Genomic DNA, 13,950 nt, shown 5'->3' with positions numbered 1-13,950 from the left:
AAACTGGGCACAGGTGCTCAGGTTAATATTCTATCAGAACAATATTGAGACTGAAAATAAGACTAAAACTGGGATCAACAAAAATAAAAGTAACTCTTTATTTCGAAAGTCCTTTCGGTGGTCATGTGAGTCTGTATCTGCAAAAACAACAAGAAGTCCTGTGGCACCGTAGCGCTGGTTTACGCTAGGGATTTATTTTGAAATAACCCCCTTACTTTGAAATAGTCAGTAGAGCATCCACATTACCAAACCCATTATTTCAAAATCTGTACTCCTGCTTTCCTCAGGAAATAAGCTTATTTGAAGTAGTTATTTCTGGAGTTATTTCAAATTTAGTTATTTCGAAATAATTTCCTAGTGTAGACATGCACTTAGAAACTAATAGATTTATTAGGGAATAAGCTTTCATGGGGGGGGAAAAAAACCCACTTCATCAGATGTAATAGAGTGGAAGTAACAGATGTATAAATAAAGAAAAAGTTGCTTGTGTTTGAGGCTAATCAAGTAAGTGTGGAAGTGGCTTGTTGACAGCATTTGTTGTGGAGGTGTGAAAATCCAAATTGGGGAAACCTGCCTTTGTAGTGTGCTAAGAAATAGACCACTATCAACCATAAAATCTCCATATACGGGTTCCCATTTGTTCTAGTCCCCAAGAAGGTATGCCAATTTTAGGCTTTGCTTGCTTGTGAAAAACTCAACTATGGTATAGTGATGACAACTTGATTGAGCAGTTTTACAAAGAGGTGCTGTGAGCCAACTCTTACTGCAGGATCATACTGAATCTGACTGTTAGGTGCTAATTTGGGAATATCATGATCTGTTTCAAGGGTTGGATTGTTGTTAGGTTGAACACTCAGTCTAGAGAAACAAGCAGGTCCCTCCAGTTTTCCATCCATATGGAAAGTGCCTTTTGATATACTCAGTGCTGAGCTTACAAGGATGGGAACAATGCAAGGAATAGAAAAAATTGAGGTGCCAATGAAATGGGTGAGCACGTGCACTTGGCTATTATTTTTCTTGTTGTGGAGAAAAATAATGGTAAGCTGCACATTTGCTTAAATCCTATAGACTTCATTAAAGGTATGAAAAGAGAACATTTCAAACTACATCCAGAGAAAAGACGATGCTTCCATTTTTAAGTCCATGATATTTCAGTGCATTGGATGCATCCTCACAACTTTAGCAGCTAAAATTAACCAAAGAAAGCTCAAAGCTATATGCATTTAATTCCCTATGAGAAAGATACAGATTCTTCCTCATACCCTTGATCATAGCTTTGGTGCCAGAAGTGTACCACAAAACCATACATATGATTCGTGAATTTATTAATGAGGTCGACACCTCAATGGATAGCATCATCATCAGGGACTTAATTAAAGATGATCATGGTTACAGATTCCAGGAAGTCTTTGTTGCAACTAGAGCAGCTAACTTGAAATTAATAGGCAGAAATGTGTGTTAGAGGTTACAGAGGAGATTTCTTGTTGTAGATATTTTTTTTCAGTGAAGGTGTAAAACCAAATAAGTTTTCAGCCATTGAAAAGATGCTACCTCTGCAGTCAAAGAAAGATGTTCAACAATTCCTGGGAATTATTAGTTATCCTGGAAAACTCATACCTAATCTATCTACAAAAGCAGCGGTTTTGAGGAAACTCCTGGAAAACCAAACATGGTACTGGGGTACAGAACAAGAGGAATCTGGGAAGGCTTGGAATAACAACTGATGCAAAAGTTAGCATTGAAGTTCTGTGCAGCAGTCAGGCTCCTATTAAAATTTCAGCAGATGCTTCACCGTCTGGGTTAGGTGCAGTGATTTTACAGAAACACGAGGAAACATGAGGACTGACAACCAGTGTCAAATCCAAATCACTGACTGAAAAACAAAATCTGCACAGATTGAGAAGGTGCTTTTAGGAATATTATTTGCCTGTGAAAGAGTCAATCGATATATTCATGGCCAGACTGCAGATGTTGAAATGGTGTTGCCTGAGAGGGAAGTATAATAGAATTCATGTGGGCGAGGCTCACCAATCTGACTAGAAGGTTCTAGGTTTTGTCCTCCTTCCCCAGGTCACAAAAGCTGAGAATTATGAAGCTCTATGTTTGGAGCAAAATACAGGACTATGTAGCACTTTAAAGACTAACAAGATGGTTTATTAGGTGATGAGCTTTTGTGGACCAGACCCACTTCCTCAGATCAGATTTTGATTTGAGGAAGTGGGTCTGGCTCACGAAAGCTCATCACTTAATAAACCATCTTGTTAGTCTTTAAAATGCTACATAGTCCTGTATTTTGTTTCAGCTACACCAGACTAACACGGCTACATTTCTGTCACTATGTTTGGAGGTGGATCTGGGAGCCCACAGCAGAAGCCGCACTCACAATGAGGATAGTACTGAATTAAAACTATGTACATTATGACAGATATTCAGATGGCAAATAAAACAAAACAGATCATACAGCACTGATCTCACAGGTCGATTCTGAGGATAGCATTAAAAAAATTTGGTTATACAAATTGTAGTCATCTAATTATACAGATAGTTACCTAATATAATACCATCCTCACATACCCGTCTAACAGAAGACTGTGTGCCAAAGAAACCAGCCTCCCTCTGCCTGTGGGACTTCGGTGCAAGGTGAAGTCTGGATAATTCGTAAGCAGAGCAAGTTAGAAGTGAAGTAAAGGCTTGAACGTGAAAAGAGAAGATACTAAATTAGGGAGAAGAGAGAGTTTGTGCTCAAGCCCTGAGCTTCCTTATTCCCACAGCTTTTATTAAACTTTTTGCATTATTAATACCCAGCCCCTAATTACCATAAGCAGATTTCTGCACCAAGAGATTTTGTGGTATACATGCTTGATTGGACTCTTGGACATAGGAAAAAGTGAGAGAACCTGCAGTTAGGTGCAAAAAGGCCTGTTTCCTTACTCTCAAATGTCAGTTGCTGGGTCTTCAGTTTTGGACCTATTTTAGGTCTCATGAGGTACTGAGTCACATACCCTATCTCTGTACTGACCCAACTGAAAACTTTGCTACAAAATCTTGCACCATTTCTAAAGAAATACCGTATATTCCGGCGTACAAGACGACCTCTGATGTTAAAAAACATCCCCCAAAAATCGGGTGTCGTCTTGTACGCCGGGTATACATCCCAGGCGCGCCTGGGATGCTCCGCCGCCGGCTTCCCCTGAGGCTTTCAAAGCTGCTGAGGCTTTGCTCCCGGTGCCTCTGGTCTGCTGGGGACCATCTCCAGCAGACCAGGGACACTGGGAGCAAAGGAGGCGGAGGGGCGCTGGGGTATAAGATGAAACCCTATCTTTTAATTAAAAAAATAGGGGGTCGTCTTATACGCCCAGTCGCCCTATACGCCGGAAAATACGGTATTGAGGATATTCAGTTTAATTCCTAAAAGATATTAACCCTTACTTATCATGCTACACTACTACAAAAGCCAACTCGTATAGGATATGTCAAGTCCTACAGGCCTTGCATTACTGGCATCACCAAAAATATAGTAAAGGGGATAGGATAGGAAAAGATATAGCTTAGCAGGATACAATGGACTAGGGATGTTAAATTGCAGATAATTGACTATCGAATAGTCGATGCATTTTGCGTCTACTTGACTAATTGATAAGGCGTCTCCACCTTTGAAGTGCAGAAACAGCCCTAGGTCTGTTGCTACACTTTAAAGGCAAAAGTGCCACATGGAGCCCGGGCTCTGCACAGCACTGCTCCTGTGAAACGCTGCGGAGCCTGGCGTCAGGCTCCTCCCAGCGTTTTAAAGCAGCAGTGCCACGTGGAGCCCAAGGTCCTTCACGTCCCTATAATGGACACCCACTAGCGTTATTTGGCAAATGACTAAATAGCAGTACCTCAGGATTCAAAGCATAACAATAAAACTGCAAAGCAAAACTATGATTTGGTTGTAATCTATACAACTGGTAAAATGAATGTTCACTGCAGATGCACTTCCCAGAGCAGTAACTCCCATTACTAAACCAGAAAAGATCTTGGAGACAGAGGTGCCAATCTAGGTAGGTTTGTCTCAGGAGCAGTTGTGTTAGTCTGTATCTGCAAAAACAATGAGGAGTCCTTTGGTAGTTTAGAGACTAACAGATTTATTAGGGCATAAGGTTTCATGGGTAAAACCCACTTCATTAGATGAATTGGAGATGAGTATACAGAGTCATGGGTATATATAAAGATAACAAAAGAAAGAAGGTACTTGTTTAAATGAGGCTATTCAAGTCAGGGTGGAAGTAGCTCAGTCACAGCCGTTGATGTGGTTATCGAGAGGAGAAATTGCCTTTGTAATGTGTTCACCAGTTAAGATTCTTATTCAATCCTAAGTTGATAGTACTGATAGTATTCAATTTTCAAATGAACTCCAGTTCATGGTGGATATACACCTACGTTAGAAGACTTATCTGGGATTACTCAAGCCCTTAACTCAAATTAGATTTATTCGTCTTCATTTAAATCAATGTTCTGGGGTTGAGGGCTTCAGTATGCAGGCTGCCCCAGTCCTCTCTCACCATAGCAGCTTGGGGCCAGGTGAGAAGTTCCTGTCTATGGTTGCTGCAACTCTAATGGGCACAGCCAGGAGAGGGATGCATGTCCCCTGGCTCAGGGACAGACAAACGTAGACAAACTCTCTGAAATATATACAGGCAGCCCCTGACTTGAGACGCGATCAGTTCCTGGGGAAGCGTCGCAAGTCGGGGGTTTTGTAACTTGAACCTGTGTTTACGACAGGTGCTGTGTGCCATCGTAAATGCAGACTGAGGACGTAAGTCGGGGGTTTTTGGCCCCTTCTGCATTTACAAAAAAGGTCATAAGTTCAGGGGGTCGAAACTCGGGCCATCGTAAAGCGGGGATTACCTGTAGTAGATAGGTGTTTTGAGGTTATAGCTATCCCAGTCCCTATCTCTTTCGCCTTGCTGCCCCTGTGGTCATTCTACAATATAACTGTTCCTTCTACCAGACACCTCCCTTTCCATTTTATAAGAAAAAATTGAATTCCAAGCACATCCCATTGTCCTGGTGCAAACAAATCCTTATCTCGCTTTACGTTATGATAAGAGAAAACTGCGTACTAAATTTGGTGGTCTTAGCTCTTACTACTTAGGAGGATTTCTTGAACAGACTCCCAGATGGACAGACAGGCAGAAGTACACTTCTAAAACATATAGTAAGATGTATGTATAGAAAAGCTAATTTTTAAAGGGGGAATATGTGGGGATATATTTGTGCAAAATTATAATTTAGAGTGGCTCCTTTTAAGCGTCAGTATTATGAATGTAGGAATTAGAAGGCATGCCCTGGAGGCAGGGTGAATAAAAGTGTATGTGTGCTCAGCAGTCCTCCACAGAAGCTCTCTAGTTTATCTTTAATAACTTGTATTTCCTCTCTATCATTTATGGGTTTGTTATTTAATGAATCTTAGAAATATTACAGTAATGGTTGGGTATTTAATATGGAAAATGACATTAAATAGCTGTGAGTTAACAGTCAAACATCCACATCCCCAAGCTGTGATTTTTAGTAGGAATGTTCTTGACATTTCTTAACTGTCTTGCCAAGGGCCAGTTAAAGTTGGAGATAAATTACTTGGGTTTTCTGAGATCTCTCAGCAGGTTAGAGATCCCACTCCGTCAATTGCAGTGTGATAGGTTTGATAACTTTTATACCAGAGCCTAATAGCATGCTTAATTATAGACTTTGCTTTGATAATGCATCTCCAGATTGTTGAAAGGATGCTTGCAATGAGGAAATCTTAGATCTCTGTGCTGAACAGGTAGATCAATACAAAGCTATTTGTATAGTGGTTAGGCTGGTAAGTTAAATTCACTTTTTAACATGTTTGCTTCTTGATGATTTGTTTAGGAAATGATAACAATTAAGTAATCTTTGTGATGGTAAATGGTATTATTTCTAGTAAAATCAATTCTTAAATCCAAAACTAACGGTTGTTTAATATGATAGCAGCTAGTTGCAATTTAGTAATACATCAGGGCTCATGTATTTTAGTAGTTTAAAGCCACATTAAAGGTGGTTGAAAAATATTTTTCATAATATAAGAAAGCTGTAGGCGCCTGGCATAAGAAGTAGGTTAAAGTATATGTATTCCTGCATGTAGGGAGTAATGTTAATTTTACACACACAACACACGATTCTTAGAAGAAATAAAAAGATTGCAACAGAATCTTTAAGTGAAAACACTTTCAATCTTAAATTGAGTGCTGACATAAGCAGCTGCCCCTATTCTCAATATTGTGGAAAGAGATTTAATTGATAAGGTTAAGAATGGAATGGTGACATCTACTGTGCCTTTATCCAACACTGATTGCTGCACAGTGCCAGCGGCCACTGGAATGTTACTGAAGAACGCTTTGGTACTGGACATGTTTCTTCTTGGTGAATTGTAAATTCTGTCGTCTTGGCCTGGCCTGCAGAACCACTGGGAATGTGTATGGGGGAAGGAAAGGGCCTGTCACTTTTCATTTAAAAAAATTCCCTAGCCAGTTTAAAATGTTCATTGCTATAGGAAAAATCAGCTAGGGAGTTGATCTTGGGTGCAGGAGTTAGTGGTAGCTAAGTGGAGAAGAGCAAAAAGTTGTGTATTGGGTTGTTTGTGTGTGCACTGAGGCATAGTAGACAGATTGGAACATGGTCAGCAGCTGCACCTATCTGTGTCTCTGGGAAGAGGCAGGAGAAAGTGGCCAATATGGAAGCATGAGGGGAAGTGAATAGAGGTGCCAAATTGACTGGTGAAGGCTGGTTCAGCCTAAGAAGGTTTGTAGTATGATGTGACAATAGCAGCCCTCTGAAGTGTCATCAGTTCCATAGGTACAGCTGTTTCCTTCACAAATTCCAGATTAATACACATGTGATCATTTCATTTGCCCCTTGTAATTCAATTTGGTATGGTAATGTCACTATAGCTCACTGGGTTATAGCTGAGAATTCTAAATTCAGAACAGACTGCTGAGAAATAGGGCAGATTCATCCCAAGCTGGTGGTTATCTTTTCATTGTATTGTACAAATGTGAACTTTTATATCATCACACTTGTTAAGAAGAGGTCAAAATGCAGTGTGTATATATAGGCATTCCAGTCCTTAACTTACCACTCAGATACTGGACTTCACAATGAGTGATTACTGAAAAACCATTTTATCAGATGTGGGGTTTGTCCAATCCCAAGGGATCAATCAGCCACATACCCAGGTCAATATATAACACGGATCTTATCCAATAATCATGCTATTACCCAGGGCTCGACTAACTGCGGCGAGATCATCTTGCCAGCCGCGCATGCGCCAGACTGGCACTGCGCATGTGCACAGCACTGGTGAATGGGGTGACTGGTTGAAATCTACTCACCACAGTGAGTAGATATAGCAATTTGTGGAGCCCTGCTAATACCAGTCCTTTAGTAGATAAAAACTAAAGGGTCAATAATATAAAAAGAGAGAAAAGAAGAGAGTTACTGAATGGTTAAAGGATCATATGCATACATGTAATTTTTAGTGTTCATAGATCAGGATCACCGCAGGAATGAAATAAATTGTTGGCCTTAGATGGCTCTCTGGAATTATATTGGGGATCATAAATCCTTGTTTAAAGGTTTCATGTTAGAAATCCAGTCCAGAGAAATTAAGCAGGGAATGAAGACACATGGAGACATTTCAGGGATCTTTTATATTTTTTGCCTTGTGCATGGAATTTTACTATCCCAAACCATGCCCATAGCCCTGTTTGTGGAAAGCTTTAGTGGCCAGAGATGGAGTCTAGGGCCTTATGAGCATATCACATGTCGTAGACTCATAGACTTTAAGGTCAGAAGGAGCCATTATGATCATCTAGTCTGACCCCCTGCACAATGCAGGCCACAGAATCTCACCCATCCACTGCTAGAATAATCCTCTCATCTGTGTCTCAGATATTGAAGTCCTTGAAACGATGGTTCAAAGACCCCAAGATGCAGAGAAGTGACCCGTGCCCCATGCTGCAGAGGAAGGTGAAAAACCTCCAGGGCCTCTGCCAATCTACCCTGGAGGAAAATTCCTTCCTGACCCCAAATATGGCAATCAGCTGAACCCTGAGCATGTGGGCAAGAGGCACCAACCAGAAACCCAGAAAAAAGTTCTCTCTAGCAACTCCTATTTTCCTACCATTGGCCTTTTTACCACTGATAGTAAAAGGTCAATTAATTGCCAAGATCATGGTACCTCATCAAACCATCCCCTTCATAAACCCATCTAGCTTTATCTTGAAGCCAGATAGGTCTTTTGCCCCCACTATTTCCCTTGGAAGGCTGTTCCAGAACTTCACTCCTCTGATGGTTAGAAACTTTCGCCTAATTTCGAGTCTAAACTTCCTAATAGCCAGCTTATATCCATTTGTTCTTGCGTCCACATTGGTACTGATCTTAAATAATTTCTCTCCCTCCCTGGCATTTATTCCTCTAATATATTTAAAGAGAGCAATCATATCTTTCCTCAACCTTCTTTTGGTTAAGGTAAACAAGCCAAGTTCCTTGAGTCTCCTTTCATAAGACAGGTTTTCCATTCCTCGGATCATCCTAGTGGCCCTTCTTTGTACCTGTTCCAGTTTGAATTCATCCTTCTTAAACATGGAGACCAGAACTGCACACAGTATTCCAAATGAGGTCTCACCAAGAGTGCTGTCTTGTATAACGGCACTAACACCTCCTTATTCCTACTGGAAATACCTCGCCTAATGCATCCCAAGACCGTATTAGCCTTTTTCACAGCCATGTCACAATGGTGGCTCATAGTCATCCTGTGATCAACCAGGACTCCGAGGTCCTTCTCCTCTTTCGTTACTTCCAACTGATGTGTCCCCAGCTTATAACTAAAATTCTTGTTGTTAATCCCTAAATGCATAACCTTACACTTCTCACTATTAAATTTCATCCTATTACTATTACTCCAATTTACAAGATCATCCAAATCTTCCTGTATGATATCCCAATCTTTTTCTGAATTGGCAATAGCTCCCAACTTTGTGTCATCCGCAAACTTTATTAGCGCACACCCACTTTTAGTGCCGAGGTCAGTAATAAAAAGATTAAATAACAATGGTCCCAGAACTGATCCCTGAGGAACTCCGCTAGTAATCTCTCTCCAGCCTGACAGTTCACCTTTCAGTATGACTCGCTGTAGTCTCCCCTTTAACCAGTTCTTTATCCACCTCTCAATTTTCATATTGATCCCCATCTTTTCTAATTTAACCAGTAATTCCCCATGTGATACTGTATCAGATGCCTTACTGAAATCGAGGTAGATTAGATCCACTGCATTTCCTTTATCTAAAAAATCTGTTACTTTCTCAAAGAAGGAGATCAGGTTGGTTTGGCACAATCTACCTTTTGTAAAACCATGTCCTTGCATGGTTTGCTAAATCAGAGAGGTTGGCCACTGGTCCCTTGGTGTCTGAGGCATCTTCAGCAAGCGCTCATTGAGCAGGATGAATTTCTTCTATGGCCTGCTGTGAGAGCTGAGTGTTCTAGATGGGCAATCAATATATAGGTGTCTGTCTTTGATGTAAATTTATTTGAGAGGTGTCACCCAGGAACAAACCCATTTGAGATACAAATGCTAGCTAATATTCAGAACTTTAGATGATACATGGATTTAACCATCATGTTGGCTGGCTTGTAACTTTGCAATTGACACCTTACATGACACACTTTGTAGAAGTTGTATAGAGTGCTCATATCAATTAGATAAATGGTTGTAGTCAATCATACAGCATCGCAGGTCATATTTATTGTTTGGCACAAACTCTGATGCAATGATACCGTGCAACATTGAACAGTTGCCACAGTTTTATCCCAGACTCTGCAAAAAAAGATGCAACATCCCTCATTGATCAGACCTGTAGATTGCCATTTGCTATTGGAGACAAGGTTAAGTCTCTGTTTAGTCACTATTGTGTCATCACTTCCCTTCAAAATTTAAAAAAAAGTCAGTATTTCTAGGGCTCTTGTGACATGGACCAGCCAACAACTAAGAATTGAGACATTGCCATTCTCACCTTAGTGTCTGAGATTTTTTAAGGATTGTGGGCTCAAGTACTATTTCATGCAATAAAGGCTTATAGGTCTGATATATATACACTTCCATCTTGGTCTGAAGATGTTTCTCCCACAGGCTTCCTTAGTTCATAGTTTAGATTTTTTTTACAAGGCAGTCATAAGAACCTTGTTGCACCTATGGGTAGGATTCAGGTGTGACTTATGGATAGGATACAGGGTGGGAAACAGGGCTCATCCTCTTACAATATGCTAGTGGGGCTTCTAGTAGTAGACCTACAACCAGATCCATGACTTTGGAGTTTGAATCTCATTTTTAATGGCTCTGATCACTTCGCTTGGTGCCTCTACTGGCTTTGTCTTCTACTTTGATACTAAAAGTAAAATTACTAGTGGTTATTATATCTGTATGAAGAATATGGGTGACATAGAATCTAAGAGTCTGTACTTATGATGTGTGGAGATTTTTATTCCAAAGGTAGTATTCCCATTTCATTTAGAAAAAGAGATGTCATTGATCGGTTTTTACTCCGCTGTAAAGATAGAAGTGAGTTAGTAGCATGCTTTAGAGATTAGAGACTCTAAAATTTTCTGTGAACCATACACAGCAATATCTGAAGTTATGCAGGAATCGTATTTTTAACTTGCAGCTGTTCATTGGAAACCAAGAATTTAAAATTAAAGAAGATGGGACCCCGGAAGTGGATGAATTTGATATGGTATGTAAACTCACTTATTTGGCAGCTAAGTGAGACACACAGAATATAGGCCAGTGCTGCTTTGGTTTTATGCCCCCTGGAGTTGCAGCCTTATAGTGCTGTTTTTTTCTTACTGACCATGATGGTCTCTGGAAGTTCTGCTTGACTTTGTTTTCACACAAGTATCATTCTCATTGGATTTCCCCCTTTCCCTTCCCCCCCCCCGAAAATATAGCTAGTTATAGTGGTTAGAATTTACAATTTTGTGTTACTTAGTAGTTGTTGAATTACAACCCTAGTAAATGGCGTTGCCCCTCCCCAAGCAGTGGGGCATGCCTCAATCGCTAGGGTTTAAGCCATGTGTGGCTTACCATAAACTCATGCCCATTAGAGCAGGGGTTTTCAAAGTTGGGACGCAGGCCTGCCCAGGTAAGCTGCTAGCAGGCCACATGACACTTTATTTATTTAAGCATCCGTAGGCACAGAGCCTTGTAACTCCCATTGGCTGCGGTTTGCTTTTCATGTGTTAAGATTTTGGATTGTAGAAATAAATCATCTAAACTGTGGTATAAATGAAGGTCAGATGATAAGTTAGCCCTGTTGGTTTACTTTGCTTTTTTTTTTAAATGTCAGAGTTGAGACTAAAGTGAAAAATAAATCTTGAACTTGATAAAAACTAAAGTAACTAAAATGAATGAAGTGGAGGGCACATGAGTTTTAATTGTCCCCTTGATATTCAGGATTTCCCTAATGATATCAAATAAAAGCAGTTGAAAGTATTCATTTATAATGGCTATGGGTAGTGGCACTGTGAACACATGACATATTAAAAGTCTCAGAGGGGTAGCTGTTAGTCTGTAACTAAAAAAACTTCAACAACAATGGTCCTTTAGCCCCTTAGAGACTAACCAATATATACAACTAGTATCATGAGCTTCTTCTTCAGATGACAAATTAGTGAGGAACTTGCCATAGTGTTAACAAGTACCACCTTTGTTTAATGTCCTCAAAATTGGCATTGTTAGGTCAGCACTTTTTTTTTGTTTTTTGTTTTTGCATGTGAGAGATATCCGAGCTTCAAATACTTGGAAGATGCATTGAGGAAATATTTGATTTGTTAATGGGGCTTTATGGAGTTGGAGACTTGTGTGTTTCTCTTGCTAAGTAACTCTTTTCTCTCGCCCTTACCTTTTGTTTTCCCTTAGAACCACAAGGTTAAATCTCTACTCTTGAATTTGACCTGCAGTAATAGAATGACTGCTGAACAGGTGCTGAATCATGACTGTTTCTTGTTGCCTGATGTGATCTCAGCTCCACCACACAGTGAATCTGGTGAAGAAGTTGAATGTGAAAAGAAAGAGGAAAAAGGCGAGGACATCATCAATTCCGACAATATAGATGACAATGAGGAAATAGGCCCTTCTCAGTAGGCCTGAGGACTTGCCAGTTATTTTTTGCTGCATTTATTTTTATTTTGAGTTCTTAAATAAATAAAAATAAAAACATAAAGGGGATCTGAAAGTAGTTGTCCTATTCTCAAATATTCAAAATATAAAAGGATTTGATAATCTCAATCATTTTTGTGTAATTACAAGTGTGGCCCCTTCATTGGGATTTCTTCCAAAAATATATTTCTAAACTGTTTGAAGTTAAGAGCATGATGATTCTAATTGAGGCAATAGCAAGGAGAAATGCTCCCAGGTTTGGCAGTGCTTTGGCTTTTTCACTTTGACCATTCTGAAGACTTTTTGAGGAGACGTTAATTAATGATGGTAGAGCTATTAGCTAGATACCAGGAGATTACATGCCTGTTCATGCCTGCTATCCTCTCCCTCTTTCCTCTTCTCTTTCTCTGCTCCCTTCCAAATTGTTCCTGTTAAAATAGATGGCTGCTACTGTTAATGAGTGGCTAGTGATGTTTTTTGTCACATAGCTAGGCAGATGTTCCAACAACAGCCTCTGTGACAGAAACCACCTGTGGTGCCTTGGAAATTGGTCAGCGGGGTGCACTAAATGGAGAGAGCTATCAAGCCTATTTTCCCTATCCAGAAATCAAGCCAAATATGTTTGAGCCCTTCTGATTGAGTTGGCAAAGGGCCAAATATATTGTCTATTTCATACCAAAGCACCTGGCTGGCCAAATAAAATACCAGGTCTTGTTATCTCAAGAGAATCCTACATATCTGTTTATAAAAGTGTTTGTGTGGGGGGAAGAGGGAGGGAGGTGTTTAAGCAGGAAACCATATTGTGTCTTCCAAGTTTTAATCCTGATAAAAATAAATACAATTTCTGAATGTTTGTTGAAACACATTTTGAAAACTGCAGATTTTCACTATAGGTGGGGGAGGTGTTGGAATAAACAAAAAAATAAAACCTCAAAGTATTATGCAAAAATTGGAACAAATCTGTATATAATTTCTGGGACACAAGAAATCGGTCCTGAATTGAATGTTTATTGAAGCCACTGCTAGGCCACTCATTCAGTAGTGTATTTGGAAACCTAAATGGGAAAGAGGAAGTAGCAGTGGAAAAGATCAGAGGCAGAATTCCTGTAAAAATATATCTGGCCACCGGGTGTTGCTCTTGCCTGGTAATATTGCTCATGGACAGCCTTTTAGCCAGAGATTATTGTGTGTAGTAGATTTTTTTAACAGAATTACTGTAGTAGGTCATTACCATTTGAAGATTGTTCAGTGTTGTAGTTTTTGTTTTGGGGAAGACTGAAGTTTCATGTCCAGTGATACTTAACGTGCAATCTTGGAATTGCTTCTGTAACATTAAAGAATGTTTTGGCAGAGGTGATATTTCATCTTTAATTGATATTTGTTTTTCTGACTGTTTTATTGCAGATTAAGATGTTCAGTCTTATTTTTCCTATTAGAGGGCGCTTATCAGATATTTGTAACTACCGTAAAATAAAAATTGGTGATAGCAAAATCTTTGGAAAGTGACTTTGGTTTCTGAGTTATTTAGGGTTGACACATACATTTTGATTACTACGCATCTAGCTTTTTTTTATGTTAAACTGTATTATCACAGTGAAAAATGTAACAGAATATGCAAAAAATTTAAAACAGTACTTACATATTGTTGAATGAAGCTTTTATTAATTCAGGGATATGTTTTAAGTAAATGCTGCAGTAAGTATCTAGATCACTAACCTAATATTTGGGTTTTATTTTCA

At 39.6% G+C, this 13,950-nt stretch overlaps 1 protein-coding gene across 11 annotated transcripts in view; it reads left to right on the top strand.

Annotated features, from left to right (window-relative positions):
* STK31 (serine/threonine kinase 31) overlaps positions 1-13,717 on the top strand; it is a 103,167-nt gene extending 89,450 nt beyond the window's left edge. For 10 of the 11 annotated variants that reach the window (XM_075922197.1, XM_075922199.1, XM_075922200.1 and 7 more), the window contains 2 exons: positions 10,719-10,787; positions 11,972-13,717. In XM_075922197.1, coding sequence (XP_075778312.1) covers positions 10,719-10,787; positions 11,972-12,196 — 294 coding nt within the window. In that variant the 3' untranslated portion in view covers positions 12,197-13,717. Of the gene's footprint in view, positions 1-10,718; positions 10,788-11,971 lie in introns of those variants that run through there. The other variant, XR_012901996.1, reaches the window with a different exon arrangement.
* The last annotated feature ends 233 nt before the right edge of the window (positions 13,718-13,950 follow it).

This window comes from Pelodiscus sinensis, chromosome 2 (assembly GCF_049634645.1).
Source record: "Pelodiscus sinensis isolate JC-2024 chromosome 2, ASM4963464v1, whole genome shotgun sequence".
NCBI lineage: Eukaryota > Metazoa > Chordata > Testudines > Trionychidae > Pelodiscus > Pelodiscus sinensis.
The sequence above is the reverse complement of the archived record's forward strand: the minus strand, read 5'-3'. Positions and strand labels throughout refer to the sequence as shown.